The 19,673-nt window shown below is 49.2% G+C and overlaps 1 protein-coding gene across 1 annotated transcript in view; it reads right to left on the reverse strand.

Annotated features, from left to right (window-relative positions):
- MTCL1 (microtubule crosslinking factor 1) overlaps positions 1 to 19,673 on the reverse strand; it is a 129,433-nt gene that overhangs the window by 42,446 nt on the left and 67,314 nt on the right. Inside the window, 3 exon segments of the mRNA XM_019418451.2 lie at positions 4,498 to 4,629; positions 5,764 to 7,101; positions 12,358 to 12,417. Coding sequence (XP_019273996.2) covers positions 4,498 to 4,629; positions 5,764 to 7,101; positions 12,358 to 12,417 — 1,530 coding nt within the window.

Genomic DNA, 19,673 nt, shown 5'->3' on the forward strand with positions numbered 1-19,673 from the left:
CATTGTGGCTGGTATTTCACAGCTGGGGCATAAGGGGTCACAAATGCTTCATGTGTGTCGTTGACTAAGGGATCAAAGGAGGAGTTGGGGAAGAGAGCCCTTTGAGATTCCTGCTCTAGAAACTCAATCCTCTGGGCCACGGGCTTGGTTTCATTTATATCTGAAATGTGACCAGTGCCCATGCTCGGCCACTTCTCATTCAGAACTATTTTTAAGGCGCCCCACACATTCCGAGCTGCATATCCTATACGTTGTTCTCTCTTAACAAGTGGGACTCTCTCAGCAGGGTTGTCGGGAGCCACAGGGAGCAAAGTCAGGGGACAAATCTGGTGCACAGTGGGAGAACAGAGCTAACATGTACTGAGATGAATAGGTACGAGGAATATCTGTCCTTCTGAGCTGTGAATTTTGGCGTGCCTCATGAATGGGTTAGTGGGTATTAGTGGGTTCTGGCTTCAGCTTTCTCTGCCTGTGATCGTTTTAAGAGTGCTGGGTGTGGATGTTCCCGTCCCCTCCTAAGATTAGAGTGTGCACCATCTGCGAGGCAGGCCTTCTATTTGTTGTCACCTAGTGACAGACTCGTCATGTCCCAAAATGCAACAGTGTGAGAATATAGCTTTTCTTTTTCTCCTTCTTGGGGTTACTGCTGCTGCCGGTGGTAGTTCTGGTAGTAGGTGGTTCAACCCGGCCCAAATACCCACATCTGCCAAAATAAGAATGCATCTTCTCTTCTCTAACCCCAAATATGAAAATCTACAAGGCAAATAACATGGAAGTCATTTCACAAATGGAGCTTGAGGAATGGATCCATTTTTAAAAAAACTTCAGCTTAAACACAGAAAGTTTCTGCCCCCGACCCCCTGCCTTTTTTAAGCTATTGATAGCAGGTATCCGATCAGCTCCCCACCCCCAAAGAGCTAAAGGAAATTCATGCAAGTATAGTAGTAATCGGCTTGCACAGAAGGTAATTTCAAAGGCGACATAAGAGGAAGTGAGACAACTCCTCGAGGCACGCCGGCCTCAGTCTCGGCCTCGTTCTAGACAGAAGTGTCTGGGTTCGCCTTTTCTGCACTTATGGGGGCATTGTGCACTGTCACACTGACGGCCTGCATGAGTCTTCACCGGGAGATGCTTCTGGGTGGGTCGGGCTGCCCTGCTCACGGACAGGAGCTCTGTGTACCATTTCACGACAGCCTCACGGGAAAGAGGTTGCGGGCCACGGATCGGGGGATGTTTTCATTAGAAGGCTTTTAAGAGTTCTACGTCTAGCATTGTCCACTGTACAATTCTTTAGCCCAGTGTCATATTCGAAGACCAAACTAAGCAGTCTGTTGGGGTGACATCCACCCCAGGGACACAGCAGCTCTCTCAAGACCCCGACTCTACAGACAGTCTATGTTGGGTTCCTCTCATAAAAGGAAAAATGACAGAGCTATCAAAGTGGTCATAGAATAGGTTTTATCTTTTAAAAAAATACTTTAAAATATAGTGTGTTTGCACATATATAACTGAACCTTCCGTCTGAAATGCCTTAGGGAATAGTCAGAACAAAGGATGCTCAAGTCCCGATTAATACTATTCCCCCTTCTAGGAAATGATGCTGCCTGGGCCTTGCCTTTCACGATGAGCTTTTTCCCTTTGTCATCAAAATTTATAAAATGAAAGGAAACTGGACAGATGTGTAAAGGAGGCAACATACCATGCATGGCAAGAGAACTAGGTGTGCAGTCACTCACCCCAGCGATCTGGGTTTCAGAACATCCTCCACAGGAGATGGAGCTCTTCTGAGCAGCACCCCCCACCCCCCACGTCAGGGTGGGGAGAGGGCTGAACCAGGCCTGAGGAGTCCCTTCGGGACCCGCCCCGCCTCGAGCACCAAATACCCGGGGACTTCCTGGCAAGCCACCTCACTCTCAGACCTCGATTTTCTCACGCTCAGAATGAGGCCCTTAGCCTGAAGATCCGACATTCCCTCCCGAGCTCTATCGTGCAGGGATCCTAAGTCACCACATGGCACCAGCTAACTCTGCGAATCTATCGCTCACGGAGGTTTATTTTCGCACAACGCTCAGTTTGATTCAACACAGTATTTTCCTCTCCCCGAAGTTGCTGGTTTCCAAAGCTACACAATGCCGTGTGTGTGTATGGCAGGCAATGGGGAAGCTTCTTGACGCCCCGGCATTAAGCAACATTTCCTCAGAGTTTAACTAAGCAAGGCGGCATGTGACGTGCCTTGAATGTTAAACGAGGAGGAAGCTGCAGTTATCCTCCAACAGCGATCAGAGAGCGCGGGGCTGCCTTGTTTAGCCGGAGCTATGCTGGTACAGCATCAGGAAGCAGCCAGTAAAAAATCTGCGCTCTGGGGGGGCAGAGGACACTGGAACCACAGCTAGGGCAGCTGTGACACCGCTTCCCACCTGGCCATCTTCAGTGGCAGGGCATATTTCCCTCTTTATCCATAGCCACACTTTACATTTCCAGAGCGTCCAGCGCTTTTCGGGGTACTTTCTCAATAGCTCATTGGCTCTGAGAATCTACGAGTAATCACGTGAGTCAGGGGGAACAGTATTTCTCCTCCCATTTCACAGATGAGAAAACAAGAGGCTGAGACTTGCTTGAGAAAGAGCTAGTAACGGACAAAGCTGGGCTTGAGCCCAGGGATCCTGACGCCCGTGCCAGACTGGATTCCAGCACAGCGTGACCTCCCTGCTAGAAAGAGCTAGTGGTACAGTGTTAGCTGCGGACTAGGAAATGTGTCTTCCTGAGGGTTCGTTCCATCCTGGAGAGGAATCATTCAGTTCTTTTGAAATGTACACAGTTGTGAGGTTGCTACTGCCCAAGCAAAGCAGCATTCTCAGATAAAGACCCTGTGTGGGGCACAGGCCGATCAAAGGGGCTTACCGCGAAAGTTGCAGAGTTATAAGACACAACAATCACTTAATCTGTATTTGGGGAAACCCCCAACTAGGTGGTGTTTGCTTTCACTTTTGGTATAAAACCTAGGGACATCTTACCTGCAAGTTTGGAACGAAACACACTAGAAATGATATGCTGCGATATATGCCCAACTCCAGGCCCAAAGACAGTGTCCAGAAAACGTTTTCTAAATTACAGATGCTTGTTCTTCCAGCCGGGAAGGCCCGGGGTACCTGTGATCGTCTGTGGAGGCTCCGCACAGCACACTGGGCTCCTGCTTGCTTTCTGGGAGTTTGGCCCTGACGTGTGCTCGGCCCTCAGCATGCGGGCTGCCTCCTTGTCACGGCTCTGTGTGACTCATAGTTACATTCTTCCCTTTGGGGCAAGGACCTGGATGCTACCTTCTCGGACAAGCTGGGCCTCTGCCAAATAATATAAGGATGGTGGGACTACACAGGATAGTTCCGAAAACTGTTTTTGTTTTCATGGAAGCCTTTCAAGGGCAGTTTAAATGTGTTACCGTACGCCCAAATCAATGAGGGTAGGGATGTGACATACTCTTACAGGACAGGGGAAAAGCCCAGACCAGAGATACGTGAGCTCAGCTCTGGGTAAGCCAGCAGCCCCGTGTGCCGACCTGTGATGTCAGGACCCGCAGCTACCCAAGGCGCTGGCTGCAAGCTGAGCTCAAGGGCACAGGTGCTGCTCTACCCCAAGTGCCTCTGTGAGCATCCCTTCGTAGTCAAATGCCTGACTCTTTTGCTGAGTGAGCTTCAGTGTGCTTCCAGGAGTGAGTCCCCTGTCTTTGTCACCTCTGCTGTTTGGGAGCCACCGGGATGTCTTAGAGCTGAGCAGTAACATCCCTGCTGGGGCTGGGAAATGAAGCCTCTTCAGCTAGACCTTTCCTAACGTGGAGCAGGATGCTCTATTCCTGCAATCACCCACCCTTGACCAGCAGTACCGGAGCCAGCGAGTCATTCCTCGGGGACACCTGTCTCTCTGTCCTGGGTGGAATTACTTGGCAGGAAGAGCTTTCACCAACAGGACGGCTGACAACTGTTTCGCGCGATGGAGCATCTAGGGTGTCTGGGAGCTTTGTTGACAAGAGGTTACCATGGCAACAGAGCCTGCTGAAGAGCCCCCAGGCTGGGAGCGCACTCCCTGCTTCTGCTCACCGGCTGGAGCACTGTCACCAGAAACTACAGGACAGGCCACATGAGACACAGGGAAGGACAGTTTCCTCCACACCAGCAAACACAGTGCTTGGTTTTCATGCCTGCTTTTTCTAGTGTTTGACACAAAGCTACGGAACACTCACCAATCAGTCTCCTATGTTTTGCTAAAGCTCCCGGCGCCCGTGGGCGGGACGATGGCCGTCGGACCCGGGTGCTGGCAGTCCGCTGGCATTCACCCTGTGCAGACCCTTGTCTTCCATTTGCATGCAATGGTTTGAGTACCCAGGAGTCCTGCCTCGTTCCATCTCAGCCCACCACATCCCCTAAGGGCCTTGGACCCAGGGAGGAAACATCACACAGCCAGCCACACAGCAAAAGGAGGGGCGGGAGGGCAGGGGGTGCTGACCTCTAGACTGAAGTAGCTCTGGCCTGCCTGCTGGCAGCTCCCAGCGTCCCCATCAGCCCGGCGGTGCAGCTGTTCCGGCTCTTCCCCGCGTTCCTGACCCGGCTGCCACTCCGGCTGACCTCTCAGTTTGGACTGTTAGGTGCATGGGAGGGATTTGGTTTGCTTTGGTTTGGTTTTGAATTTTAAATAAACAACAAAGGGGAAGGGCGTGGTGGTGGGGGGGGGTAGGGACTGGGGCTCGAGAAAACAAAAGTGGGCAAGGCAGACAACTGAAACCACCACCAGACGAGGAAAAGCATGAACAGACACAGCGCCGTACAAGAGTGACGAGGACAGAGCCAAAATGGGGATGCGCAAGACGATGGGTGAGAGATCTGGAAAGCAAAAAGAGAAACAGAGGGGGGAAGAAGGCAGAACACTGGTTATGAGGCGCATGCAATGGGGATGCGTGAATCAGACTGAACTGCAAGCACACACCCACGAAGGATACGGAAACAAGGCTCCTCCTTCCTCGCTTGTGGTCGAGCAGCAAAAGCCATAATCCAGGAGGCAGCTGGGTCATGCACCCAAGGGCGATGCATAGGAAAGCAGTCCTTGGAAGGCCACTCCACTCCGCCATACCCTCGGCTCACGGAGGGCAGCGACTTTCTCCATCAGAGCCATCCTTCTCCCGGGGGCCGACTCCTCTCCCCACTCTGGCTCATCTTCCAGCAGGAGCCGCTGGGCCTGGCTGCCTAGGGCTTTGCAGAACTGTACTGTGTCCCTCCAGCAATCAACCCAAGCAGGGATGCAAACGCTCCTGAGCGAGTCTGCTAAGTATCCTGACTGTGAAATGAGTTTGTACTTTGTTTTTAAACTCCTCTGCTTCTTCATCGGGACAGCCGGTCGTTTGAGACACCAAAAAAAAAGGAGAAAGGACGGACTGCGTCGATCCCTATCGCTTCCATTGGGGTGAGCCTTGTGTCATGAGGGAGGGCCTCTAAGCCAAGAGCAGCGGCGCAGTTTAAAAAAGAAAAAAAAAAAGAGTGGAAAAAGGAAAAAGAAACAAGGAAATCAAAGAAAACTCAAAAAAAAAAAAAAAAAAAAAAAAAAGAAAAGAAACCCAGCCAATAGAAAGGATTTGGTTGACACTTGAGGCTTTAGTACAATGCAGGTTTGAAATCATAACCAAGCAGCCGTGAGCAGAATGAGTTCAAGTGCAGCAATGCCAGCGAGAAGGAGGAAGAGCAAAACGGAGCAGGGAGGCAGAGCCAGGAGCCCCCTTACCTGCAGGTCCGGGACCAGCTCCTTGCCCAGGTTCCCGACGGGGGAGTCCCGGGATACAGAGGTCACAGTGGAGAGAAAGCTGGAAGACTCCGTGAGGTGGGGCAGCGGGGACAGGCCCTCCAGGCGCTCCCTCAGGCCGTCCCCGATCCGGTTCACCTGCTCCAGGAAGGCCTGCAGCTCCTTCCTGAAAGCCTTCATCCTCGAGTTGATGGTCCCCAGCAGCGGGGGCTCCTTCTTGCCCCCCTCGCCCGTCTCCCCTGCCCCCTGGACGCCAGACCCCGGCGAGGCCTCGCCACCGCCCTGCGGCCCCACGTCGTCCCCGAAGCCGGCGGTGTCTGTGATGAGGCGCTCCACGGTCCGCTCGAGGCGCTCGGCCTCGTGCTTTATGCTCGCCAGGCACTCGGTGTCCTCCCTGGCCCTCAGGAGCTCGGCTGGACACGGATCGCTCGCCTCCGACGGCTTCCCGCTGCCAAAGCCCGACGTCTTCTCGCACATGTCCTCTGAGTCGCTCTCGCCGCCGATAGGGCCTTCCCGTTTGGGCTGGGGCTGGCGGCCTTCCTCCCCGTCGCTCTCCTTCTTGCCCTGGTCGCTGTCCGCGTCACTGTCCCGGGGGCTTGGGGCACGCAGGCCCAGGTGGGCGGCCAGGTCGTAGCGCTGCACGTTGGACAGGAGCACCCGGTTCTCATACTGCAGTTTCAGCACCTTCCCGCTCAGCTCGTTGATCTGCAGCCGGGCTGACTTCAGCTCCTCCTGCAGAGGTGCCCCGCTGCCCACGCTCTTGCCCGTGCCGTCCGCCAGCCACCCGGGCTCCGGCCGGGGCTCAAACTTGACCTTGCTCAGCTCATGGGTCAGCTGCCGGTTGTGGTCTTCGATCTCGGATATGGACCTCCGGAGCAGCTCCGCTTCCTCCTGCACAAACTGCAGGTGCCGGCGGAGCTCCGTCGAGGACTCCAGGGAGTCGCCGAAGGGTGAGGTAGGAATGCTTGGGGCGTGGTCCCGGCCCGCACCCTCTCGCTCATACTGGACCCGCAGGTCCTCCATTTCTGCTTTGAGGCCTCGGTTCTCCACCTCCAGCTCCACGATCTTGCGGCCTAAGATGTTGGCTTCTTCCTCAACCAACTTGAGTCGCAGCTTCAGCTCGGCCTCCCTGGTGCTGGGCGGCCCGCCCGCTTCCCCCGTGGGGAGAGGGCTGTCCACATCACCGTAGACGGCCTTGTACTTCTGGAGCTCCTGTTCCAGCTCGTCCTTCTCCCTCCCCAGCTTGGCCATCTTTTTACGCATCAGGGAGCCTTCCTCTTTGGCAAACTGAAGCTGGCACTTCAAATCGGCACTGTCATCCTGCCAGGAGAGAACAGCACGAGAGAAGGGTTATTTGAAAATACCAAATGTTCGTGTTTTTGATGATTTCCCTTGCACCTCGCCCCCGACGCGCACACAAACACAAAACAACCATCTTTCTGTCAGTGCGTCGAGTTACAGGTAGAAGGAGCCGACAAAGCCGAGGTGAGCCCAGGCCTTCACGTAGGGGACACCGCAAAGGCCTTCGGTCTGTTGCTTTCTCACAGAAACCAAAGAAACCAAACGATTCGTTTGGGGGGAAACATGCACATGGAATCCATCACACAGGTGATGAGTGAAGAGGGCAGAAAACGGAATGAAACCCAGTGTCTGTTAGCAGCACAAAGGTTCGTCCTTATTTTGTGGGTCTAATTCGACTAATCGCGAGCACCGGTGAGAGAGGCCAGAACCCCTCACTAAGCCCGGTGTAGCAGACAGGCTTTGGTAGCTACTTCCACGTGTCACCACTCACTTCCTCCACAGTGTGGACCTCCCTCATCTACGGTGGCCAGCAATCCACAGATATTACCAGGACAGAGAGGTCCTAGTCAGAGCCCCACATTCTATGGATTTGCTGAGACCCTGAGACGTGGCAATTCAGCTCTACTCCTGCCCTTGTCTCCCCACCCCCAGCATATCACAAGGATGACAGGAGGATGACAACACAGGATGATAGGCAGGAGGCGGTTTTGGAAGTCGAGGTGTGGAGCAAGTACCACGTGGTTAGGATGAATTGTGGTTGCAGACCTAACACCTGGGTTACTCACAACCTTTCACCAGGCAAGGGCAACGTCAGAACTTTTGTTCTGTTCCGCTCCCTTCACTTGCTGTAGCACAGCAGGAAATTAAACTCAGAAACCCAAGGGTGGAGTTAAGTGTTCCAAAACTAGAGAAGTGGTTCTCACTGGTAGAAGATTCTGGAGGGTCCCTGAAGCAGACTCTCTGCTGCTCAAAGCCCTCACTGTGTGGTTGAGGTCCAGAAGGCACGTTTTGAACCATTTGGAAAGTTGATTGTGCCTTCTCAATGCAGATCTCAATGCCTCGGAACTACATGAGCTCTGATACAGGCCTGCACAAATGTTTTACTAGGCACGTCCAGCGAATGGGAAAAATGACCAATTTCATGAATCATTCCCGTTTGGCTACCAGAAGTTTCAAAAGACTGCCGTGGGGGCAAAGACTTCAGCAAAGGCTTCCCCATCACCCTGAGAGTCTCAATAACATGCTCCATGGTAGCCATACTCCATCCGCCCCAGGGGAGGGAGAGTCATCAAACCAATCTCTAGAACACGTCAACCCTCTTGGGGAGAACGAACTTTTAGATCATTGTTTTGTGCTCAAATCGTATAGTGGAGTTAGATGCAGCTTTCACACTCCTTCTCTGCCATGTTCTTGCCACACGCTCACCCTTGGGCAGTAAGATACAGAAATAGCCACATTGGTGCCTCCTGTCTTCCTTTTACCCTGCCTAGGTCCCTCCTCCTGCACCCCAAGATCATGGAAGGAAAAAAAAAAACCCTGATGAGACAGGGAAGACTCAGGAAAAATCTAAGGCCAATCTGTGAGCCAGTGCCATATGGAGAGCAGGCCCTGGTGCTACCTGGGTGCCTTTGGAGGGACAGGCTCTCACTGCCACCCTTTGAGCAAAGGGTAAATCAGTCCTGCCAGAAGTGGGTTCCGCTTCTGCCCCTTCTGTCCATGACACCATGGGCTGATCACAGAGCCCTGGTGAAATCTGTCTCCTTATGCCTAAAGCAAGATCCTCACTCAATGACAAGGTCACTGTGAAGGTCAAACGGGATAACGTACTGCACAAATTGTACATGGTAAATCTCCACAGTAGCACCCTGAAATTACCTCTCCTCTTTGTCTGAAGAGTAATTAATATTGGAAAAAGGGGTCAGTAACTCTGGCTTTTGTCTTCTTTGTGCATTAGGAGAATAATACAAATGTCACTGACAGGAGAGTACGGTATTTGTGCTCTAAGAACCCAATACACTAAGGATTTGGTTTGGTTTTGGTCAAGCAGACATAAAAAGGGTTTTTGTGACCAACTGGTAATAAAGCTGTCTGCCCACTCATACTGAGCAAAATGGATTATCATCACTGCTGGGGTAACAAGAGATCTATTTTAAAGGGCCTACATAGAACACATAGGCTGTAAAAGACATTGTTTTTAATTCTAATACTAAGGATAAAAGCATGCTTATTTGTGGATTCATTCATTCTTTCAGTGAATATTGAGAATCTACCCTGCACCAGAAACGGGCATGTTACTTTTAAATGACCCCAGCTTCTTAAAACTTTTGAAAGCAGATCAAAAGCACCCTTTCCATTATTTGATAAACATAGATTTGCAAGAAATCTATGCATCCAAATACACAGAGAGGTCTCCGCTGTTCACATGAAGGAATGGAGTTTTAATACGCAAACGCACATACCAGTGGAGACAGATGGTCAACGCTTTGTAAATGGTTTAGTTTGGGAGTGAAAGCCTAGGATAGGAAGGTATCGCAGTGCCCTCAGCCCCAGCATTAACTTGGTAGCCGGTGTGTGTCCTTTGTCCTTAAATGATCCCGTCTCCACCTTGAACCAGAGAAATTCACCTTTTGTGCCTGAAAGCGTCAGCTGATATCATGGAAGAGAGTGTCACCAGCCTCAGGGAACCCCACCATCTGCCCACCTTGAGCCTGGGCAGACCCAAGCAGGGGCAAGACCCCCTGCTGTGACCCATGCCCTGACGCCACTTCCGTGGAAACCTGCAGCTGGTGAGGCCTCGGTGCGGTGGAGGCCAGGCCTGAAACGTGGGGATAAGGGGCAAGGTGACCTGCACAGCTCAGGAAGTTTTTGTCTCAGACCAAAATCTGAAAGTCTCACGTGATCTTCCCTGAGGGTCTTCCCCCAAAAGTTGAACTGAGAAACTGGGGAAAGGGGTAGGATCTCTGAGAGGCGCACGCAACCCGGGTCTTCCCCAAGGGTTCGGAAATGCTCAACTCTAAATGCTTAGTGTAGAAAGTCCCAAAGAGCCTTCTCATCACCTCGATTTCTGAAAACCTTAAACCTCACACCTCCTTTCCCCTGCCCACCATGACCCACAAATCTGACTGAAACCAAAACCATTGCCCTCCTTCTTCTTGAACCTAGACCCCAGTCAGTTAAAGAAGAAGATTCTATGACATACCCTAAGGAGGGTCTGATTGGTAGATTACCTGATTGATAAAGTATCCAAAAAAAATCTTCTTGTTCCTTAAAGACAGAAACTACACACACACACACACACACACACACACACACACACAGACACACACACCCCAGGAATTCTAACACGATTAAAGCATGCTGCCATTTCTACCCAACGCCCATGCACTACCAGGCCTGCGACTGATGCCAAAGCAGTTTTCCAAAGAAAGACAATCTCTGAAGCCAAGGGAGTGTGTGTATTTAGCAAAAGGGTCAGACTTGCTCCCTCGGGTCCAGGCGGCTGGAGCTAGGCGCTGCGCCTGCCGGTTCCCATTGAGCGGGGGAGGGGGGAGCAGGGAGCTGGGCTTCACCTCTTCAGGGGGCACGGAGCCACTCCTTCTCATAAGATGGGGAATCACAGCCTCAGCTAGAGCAGCAGGAGGCTGGGTCCCCCCATCTTATCTTGTAACCATATACTTTCTAAGACTCTGCCAGCATTCTGGGGGAGGGGTCTAGGCTGAATCCTAAGCTGAAGGATATCAAGCTCTGGTTTCAAGAGATCATCAGATAGCTCCAGGAACGCAGTATGAGAGCAGAAGGTCCAGTCACGCTTTCCACACGACACAGGTCCTGTGGCAGGCAGAGAAGGCAAGCACGGGACGGAGGGGAAGACACACACGGGACCACCACCACCACCAGCAGCAGCAGCAGCTGGAAAGGCCTTGTCAAGCAACAAAAATATATCGCTCTGGGTATATATTCTTTGGCTTGCAAGTCTGACGTCTAGCCAGCACCCCAAGCGCTGACTACTCACGTTCCTACCTTGCGCCGGGGTGCCGGTTTCCTTTGAGTTTTGGCTGCAGACCTGCAGTTTCCAAGGCGCTCGGTTCCACCGCTCTGCTGGACAGAAACTCCTTTCTCAATGGTACCGCGGGCGGAGGGGGAACGTAACACATTCCCGGTGCCCGGAATATTTCTCAGACACTCCTGAGAGGCAGTGACGGCCGTTCACAGCCTGGGTTACCCACAGGTGAAGGCAGTGCTATGTTCCGTAGCAGGGAAGCTGTTACCCTTTGAAGGGAGATCTTCCCTGCTCAAGAGCCAGGGAGCTGAAGCACACTCAAGGCCCAGGACACTCCAAGCCCCCAGCACAGGGACTGCAGATTTTACTTTCCCTGTTACTAGTGGATGCCAAAGTGAGGTCAGGGGAGGAGAGAGGGCAGGAGAGAAAGGTTAATCTTCGGCATTCCTGCTGTTCACACGGCCCAGTCCTCTGTGAAGGACATTCTGGGCATCAGTGAGTTTGGATAATGGCAAAACCAAAGGGGATCAAGAGTGGAGTTCACGGGGCAGGTCAACGGAGCTCTCAGTTACCCGGACTTCTTGAGTCTCTCTAATTACTACTTGCTCCGATCACTCGGGGAGCTGATGCCCCACGAATGCCTTTGTTCTCTCCAACACCTCATACTAGAGGCATTTCTTTTTTTCAAAAAAAGAAGGGAGGAATCCAGTAAAGCCTGTGTTGGGAAGCGCTCAGAAAATTCTGCAGAACACAAACCGTGTACAAAGAAAGGGCTACGTTTTTACCATCTTCTGGCGAGAACATCTCACTTTCAGTAAGGACAGTTTAAGATACTGTTCAGCTTACCCGTTAAACAACAACAACAAACAAAAAAGCCAATGTTCAAAACAATGCCTTATGAATGAACGAGCCAACACCTCACTAGCTGACCTATTTTACTGTGTGAATGACTGACGGCCAAAATACGTTTTACCAGTTGTGGATGCTGCCAGAGAGCCCTGAATTACACAAAATTATGTTTTGCACAGAGCCAGTCTGTTCTTGTCTTTCTTGAAGAAGTCACCAGCTTATCAGTGTGAGAAACAAAAAAGGAGGAGTTGGTGGTTTAGAAAGAACATTTTCACCCCATGGAGGTTTTGAGCAAGTCCAAATTTGTTGGCAGGTAACGTTTCTTTGAATATTTTAAAGGCAGTGTTCTCACGCTTTTGAGACCATTCAAAATGAGGTGACAGCCCCTCGAGGAGGTGTAACATTAGAATGATACTTCTGCTTACCTGGTTCAAGGTTTTCTTTTCTTTGTACGTTTCCCGGCTGCCTCTTCTTTTCAGGGAACTCTGAAATAGATCCAAGGGACATTCTGTTACGGGGAGGTCACGTGCAGGAGCTGGACTAGGCACACGCCGTCCCCACTGGTAGGGGACACACATAATGGATAGAGGTCCTTTTTTTCCCACGGGAATCAAGGAACCACTCAGAGTCAATGTTTATTTATTTGTTTTTTAAATCTTTATTTATTTTTGAGAGAGAGTGCAAGCAGAGGAGGGGCAGAGAGAGAGGGAGACAGAATCCGAAGCAGGCTCCAGGCTTTATTTATTTTTGTAAATCTTTATTTATTTTTGAGAGACAGAGAGAGAGAGAGAGAGTGCGAGGCAAAGAGAAAGTGCAAGCAGGAGAGGGGCAGAGAGAGAGGGAGACAGAATCCGAAGCAGGCTCCAGGCTCTGAGCTGACAGCACAGAGCCCTACGTGGGGCTCGAACTCACAGACAGTGAACTCATGACCTGAGCCGAAGTCGGACGCTCAACCGACTGAGCCACCCAGGCGCCCCTCAGAGTCACTGTTTAAATGCTGTAGAAGAAGCCTGGCAAGGTCTCTGAACCCTAATGATTGTGTTTGGAATATTCTTCAATTATTCAGTTTAATGAAAAGGAAGGGTGGTTTGGACGATTTGTAACAGTGGGAAGAAGAGAGGAGAGAGGTAGGTAGTTTGGGAAATAGACACAAGGTATTTCTGGAGCTGCCCTGCCTTCCTAATTAGGCTTTATTGGGGCTAATATCAAAGTCAAACGCTGTTTCCTGAGTGCCTAAGGGTAAATGGCCAGATAACAAAGTGGTAGGAAGGAAGAGAAGGGTGGTGCAGGTTTATGGAGAACACCTAATCTAGGATGCAACAGTCTTCAGCCACAGCCCCCTCCAATTCATGACTAACCCTACATCTTTAAGGTCTTGTAAGGCCATAACTCATTCATGTGAAGTGGCCTTGGCCGTGTCCTTCAGTGGGCTGGGTCCCTGCCTAGTTTCACATACAATGCAGTATACCTATGCCTGCTTTCGGCAAGAAATGTGTCTGAAATACTAAAATAAAGTATGAATACCGCAAGGACTGGCGGGAAGAGCCAGAAACATCCTAGAGGGAGATAGAGGGATGTGAAACCTGAAAAGATTAATGGAATCCTGAGACAAGCCAGGAGAAGGCAGTTTGGAAAGCTAAAGACTTGGGGGCTTTCATTCAGACCCTGGTAAGCCTGAGACTGGGAAGGAGTCTCCCTGCCCTCCTTGAGGCGTGGACCTGGATGCTTGGAACATCTGGGAGTTCATCTCAAGGGTGCTCAGAGCCTCTTTGCTTCATTCCTTTGCTGCAACCCACCTGCCAAAATAGCCTAGGAAGGAGGCTCTCACACAAGTCACTTACATCACAGTCAGACCTACGGTAATGAACTCAGTTCTGTTTGCATTCAAAGTGCCCTCACTCACAGATGGCCAGGCAGTGCCCTTCACTGGATGAAATTTATCAAACAATTAAAATTCCAGCCCCTTAGCCTCTTAGGAGGCCGGAGGCCAGAGGCCTAAAGGGGAAAAAAAAAAAAAAAAAAAAAAAGGTAATTGAGAGAAGGGTGAGAAAGTTACAGAATCAGCAGGGAGTGTGGGCACTCCCTGGTCAACCAAGGCGGATGTGTGGAAGCTTATTTCTAAATCCCTGCTGCAGAAGCAGCTTTACTTCCTTTAGCCTTTTTGGTAAAGGCAGGGTCAAACTACAAAGAGAACCAGCTTTCTCCAACAGGCTATGTGAAGCCCATCTTAGGGCTTGAGATTTACCACCCATAGTATGTAGGCTTTCCAAGATTCTTCATGCTGAAGTGAAGAGTTTCTTTGATTTGAATGAGCTGAGCGAGATGAACACTTCTGGCGATTTACTACAGAGGAGAGTTCCAATAAAGAAGCAGGGAGAGAAACCATTCCCAAAGGTTCAATTTCTGGGATCTAATTCCAGGACCGAGGTCAGCGCGGTGAGCCCGTGGCTCTTCGAGTCACCCTGTACCACATCACCTTCTCCCTATGAGTGCAAAGCACATTCTGCACACAATGAAAGAAAAGTATCTGGAGGTGAGATGAAAGCTAGAAGTGGAGACAGAATAATTATGGTGTTGCATTTCGGTGGGGGAGGAAGGAGCACCTTCTGTGTGAGCCCTTCCGTTGGGAGGCAGCCAGTGGGGAGTCTGGACACAGATTCCTCCTGCCAGCCTGATGGGTCTTTCCCCTCGCTGAGCCCTGAGTACAACTACCCGAGTCCCGTGATCCTTCTAGAGAATCATGGAACAGTTGGGGGGGCATGGGATCCCCAACACAGATCCCAGTTAAAGGGAGAACTACAATGAAAAACAATGCAAAGATTAAAATTAACCAGAAATTGGCAGGACCCAGATGAAAGAAACCATACAATTTTGGTGACAGATGTAAAGGAATGCTTGATGCTGATGAGAAGACCCTATTTTATAGAGATGTCACATTTCTCCCACATCATTGTTTAGTACGATGGCATTTTAACCAAATTCCTCTCTTTCCATATATATACTGTAATGTGTATGAAAATATAACATACAAACATATATACACGAAAAGTATGAGTGTGTGTGTATATACACATGCATATGCACACACACACATATTCACACACACAAACACTACTGTGTATACGTGAAGGAGGTAAGAGTGGGAAAAGACTTGATAAAATGACTCAAAAATTCATCTAGAACAGGGGTTGGCAATCTAAAGCCCTCGGGATAAATCAACCCACAGTGTGTTTTGTAAATGAGTTTCACTGGAGCACAGCCTTGCTTATTACCTCTTCTCCTGCTTTGCGCTACAAAAGCAGAGCTGAGTAGCAGTGACAAACCATATGGCCTGCAGAACCTGCAACATTTACTATCTGGCCCTTTTCAGAGAGTTTGCTGACCTCTGACCTAGAAAAATACATTGGTGAAAACAGCCAAGAACACCGAAAAGAAGAATAACGACAGTAAGTTTGTACCCTCAGATGTAGAAATACAATATAACGGTTTGGAGCTGGTACCAAAAGTCAGATGAACAAAACAAAACAGCTCAGAGCAAAACAGCTCAGAAATAAAGTTGAGAGTATATGAGATTTTGGAAGTTGATACAAGTAGCATTTTATTAATGTTTATTTTATCTTTTGAGAGAGAGACAGGGCACAAGTGGGGGGAGGAGCAGAGGGAGAGGGAGACCCAGAATCCGAAGCAGGCTCCAGGCTGTGAGCTGTCAGCACAGAGCCCCATGCAGGCCTTGAACCCATGAACCATGTGATCGTGACCTGAGCCAAAGTCGGATGCTCAACCGCTCAACCGACTGAGCCACCCAGGCGCCCAGATACGGGTAGCATTTTAAAAGTGGGTGAAAGAACAGGCTATTTAGTATATGTTGGAGGAACAACTGGCTAACATGGGGAAAAATCAACACCATGTATCAAAAAAAATTTCAGAGGAGTTAAATATCTAGATGTACGAATTCATAAAGGAACTAGGAAGAAAAGAGATGAATTTCTGTTTGTTTTGGGAGTATATCCTTTATACACAAAAGCCAAAACATCCAAGGGAAAGACTGAGTGGATTGGTAAGATATAAAATGTTTATATATCAAAAGAAGCCATTTACAGTATTAAAAAGCAAGTGGCAAAATGGGGGGAAAAAGATGTTTCTAGCACAAGGCAGACAAAAGACAATATTTTGTAAGAATGGAAAACCACTTTAATTAAAAAATAAGTGGCCAACAAACACATGATTACTAGCAATTGAAATAAAGTACCATTTTTTTTCACGTAGAGGCTTACAGACCAAAAGACGTATGACCCCCCGAGTGTTAGCAAGGGTCCAGAGAGGAAGGCACTTCATCCAGATGGGTGAGAGTGGGGACTCCCCAGCATGTCAGGTGGGCAACTCAGCCTGGTAAATGGACACACTGTGACCCAGGGGTTCCACCTCTGAAAGTGACTAAGTGACTAAGTCCTGATGACTAAGTCCCTCACTCACCCAGCATGAATCCAGTACCTACTATGTTGCCTTGTCTGGGCAGCAGGGTAACAAGACTTTTTTTTTCCTTAAGTTTATTTATTTTGAGAGAGGGAGACAGACAGGGAGAGAGCTCAAGGGAGGAGCAGAGAGAGAGAGAATCCCAAGTAGGCTCTGCACAAACAGTGCAGAGCCTGACGCAGGGCTTGAATCCACAAACCATGAGATCATGACCTGAGCCTAAATCAAGAGTTGGACGCTTAACCAACTGAGCCACCCAGGTGCCCCACAAGTGTTTGTTTTTAAGGAGCTTACATGAGAGTGTGAGGAGTCAGACGATAAGAAAGTAAACAAGAACAAAACAATTTCTAAGGAAATTGGTCTAAGGAAACATGCAGAGATACGTGGGAAGGTTTATGGGTAAGAACGCTTATCGCACTACCTTTGAAAACAGCAAATGAATGCTGCGGAGGGTATTAAAATGATGTTTTTGAAGAAAAAGAGGAAACACGATACATTAAAAGAAAAAATGCAGGTTACAAACAGCATGCATTTTGTGATTTCAATTTACATCTAATAAAATATAAATATACGTATGTATTACATTCGTATGTTAGAAGAGCAGACCAGAGAAGCATATATCTCATGTTAACAGCATTCATCGTCAGGTGACAGAATTCTGAGGGATACTAATTTTCTTTTCTTGTGGCTTTTTATAGTCTCCAAATTACTTATGGTGAGTATTATTTCCTTCATAATTAACAAGAAAAACCCAGGAAATTATTAAAGAGGTCAGAGAAAAGAGGCTGTCACCGATCTCCTATGTAGGATTACAGTGGTGCCTCATCAGAAGTTATTTGCCAGCTTCCTAGATCTCTTTTTGTATGCTGACATTTTTTTTTTATTAGCCTGATGTTTCAGGTATAACACACACACACACACACACACACACACACACACACGTGTATAACCTGTGTGTACATTGGCTAAAAAGGCCAGGAAACCTCCTGAGGAGTCAGGGAACTGGTCAGGCACCCCACTGCACTGCAGGTTACTGGCATATGGCTCCCTCACAAGCTGTCATGCAGTCACCAGGCCCCCGGCCTGGGGTACAGTGTCCTCCTGGGCTCACTGCTGTGAGTCTCAACCAGGGCTAAGAGCTAAGTGCTTTGTATATTGGCCAAGAGACCCTAGGTATAGAATGATATCTGTGGACATTATTCATGGCCAGTGCATTCCTCTAGATGACTCAGAGATCCAGTGGAAAATCTCTTCCAAGAAACCATAAGGAAAAGAGGAAAATGTTGCCCATCAAATAAACTGAGCCCAGAATGGGGGACTTGCCTGCTGATTCATTCTACTCTTTCCTTTTAGTCTGGCCAACTGCCAGCAAATCAACTCTCAATTCCTACGGAAAAGGAAAAAAATCTGAGTTTCTAACTCCAAATTGAAATCCATCTAAGCCTGATGCATTTGCTGAGTATTGAAAATGATTAAATAAAATATGAAGTTAGGCAACTGCTTAATGCTTCCTATTTTAAGTTAGCCAGTTTCTTCCAGGCAATTTTGGAAAAAAAGAACAAGCTCTCAATTGCTAAAATGTTTCAGAGACAGACTTTGGGCTTAAAATTTAGATTGGTAACAAAAGGAGACAAAAATTCGGATGCTGTGAATTTTGACCGAGGATGGGAAAGAGGGGACAGATGAAGGCAGCTGACTTTAAGAATTCTTACAGATCCTTCATTATTTAGAAGGTTGTCTGGGTTTTTTGGGCTGATTTACAGCACACATGGTTTTAAAATCAGAATAAGATGGGGCGCCTGGGTGGCTCAGTTGGTTGAGCGGCCGACTTCAGCTCAGGTCATGATCTCGCGGTTAGTGAGTTCGAGCCCCGCGTCGGGCTCTGTGCTGACAGCTCAGAGCCTGGAGCCTGTTTCAGATTCTGTGTCTCCCTCTCTCTGACCCTCCCCCGTTCATGCTCTGTCTGTCTCTGTCTCAAAAATAAATAAACGTTAAAAAATATTTTTTTTAAAAAATCAGAATAAGAAAATGAAGATGTATACACCTTATTTCTTTTCAGGAGGAAGTTACCAGGATTCTTTCACCCACATTAAAGTCCTCATGTAAGTGTTAGGAGATGGGAAAGATGAGTTACTAGCTTCTCCTTTGGCCAGAAGCACCAGGTCCGCGCTGGTGGATACTTTTTTACTTTTCCTACTCTCCACTTGCCCCTTAGACGGCCCCCCACCCCGCGACTCCCACCTCAGGGAGACTGGCTCCTGTCACACCATGGAACCACGGTACTCAGCCGAAGTCTGTGGCACCACCCTTACACTGCAGGGCCCTGGAAACACAGCTCCCCTGCCTTCACAGCCCCCTTGGCCACAACTGGAAGGAAACCCTTCCTCCTTGGCTCTCTTTGGAAGAATAATGGTGATATTAACAATTACCGTTTGTTAGGCATATGCTCATGTCAAAGGCAATGCTAAACTCTTTTCTTTCAGCATCTGATGTAAGCTCATCCTCACGAAAGCCTTGAGAGGATACACGGTTATCACTGATTAACAGAGGAGAAAACACAGTCAGAAGTTAGGTGATGTTTCAAGGTGCCCCAAACTCAGAGATGGGGCTCCAACCTGGCCCTGAGTCCACCCGCCTCGTTCACAGTCACGGCACTGAGACCCTAGGAGCTGCCTTCTGGGCCTCTGACAGCTCAATCTCCCAATTTGTGCTGCTTTCCTTTCTGTTTTCTTGAGATTTTTGAGCCCCAAACTGCTGACTCTTCTCGCACAAAGCGTCTCTCCCTTTTTAGCAAAAGAGCACAAAGAACTATTACCGGAATGGTTGCAAATTGCTATGCTCACGAGGTACTTCATGGCCATGAAATATGTGTTGGCACTGGTAATTTCTGAGGATCTGAGCCTGCAGACGGCACGGGTCCTTATATGGAAAAGGCAGAAACTATTATCAGAGGACAAAATACCACAAAGTAAATGAGGAGAAGAGGAAAATATATTGAGATGCTTTGGCCGAAGAGAAATCCAGCCATTAAAGTCAGAGCTGGTTGGGATCCCCGCACCCAAGGGGAAGAGGAGGAAGGCCAAGGGGACAATAGCCCAGCCACAAGCCACACCGTCCAGGCTACGAGGCCCACCTGGGAGGGACAGAGACCGCCCGCACACCCAGGCTACCAAACGCACTTTCTCCTGGGAAGAGAATGTGGCAACACAGATGACAGGCTGCTGCTGTTGCACGTTTGGGACATGGGACACGCATTTGCTTTGCAAAT

The sequence above is a fragment of the Panthera pardus genome, unplaced genomic scaffold (assembly GCF_024362965.1).
Source record: "Panthera pardus isolate Hobbes unplaced genomic scaffold, ASM2436296v1 HiC_scaffold_15, whole genome shotgun sequence".
Taxonomy (NCBI): Eukaryota; Metazoa; Chordata; class Mammalia; order Carnivora; family Felidae; genus Panthera; species Panthera pardus.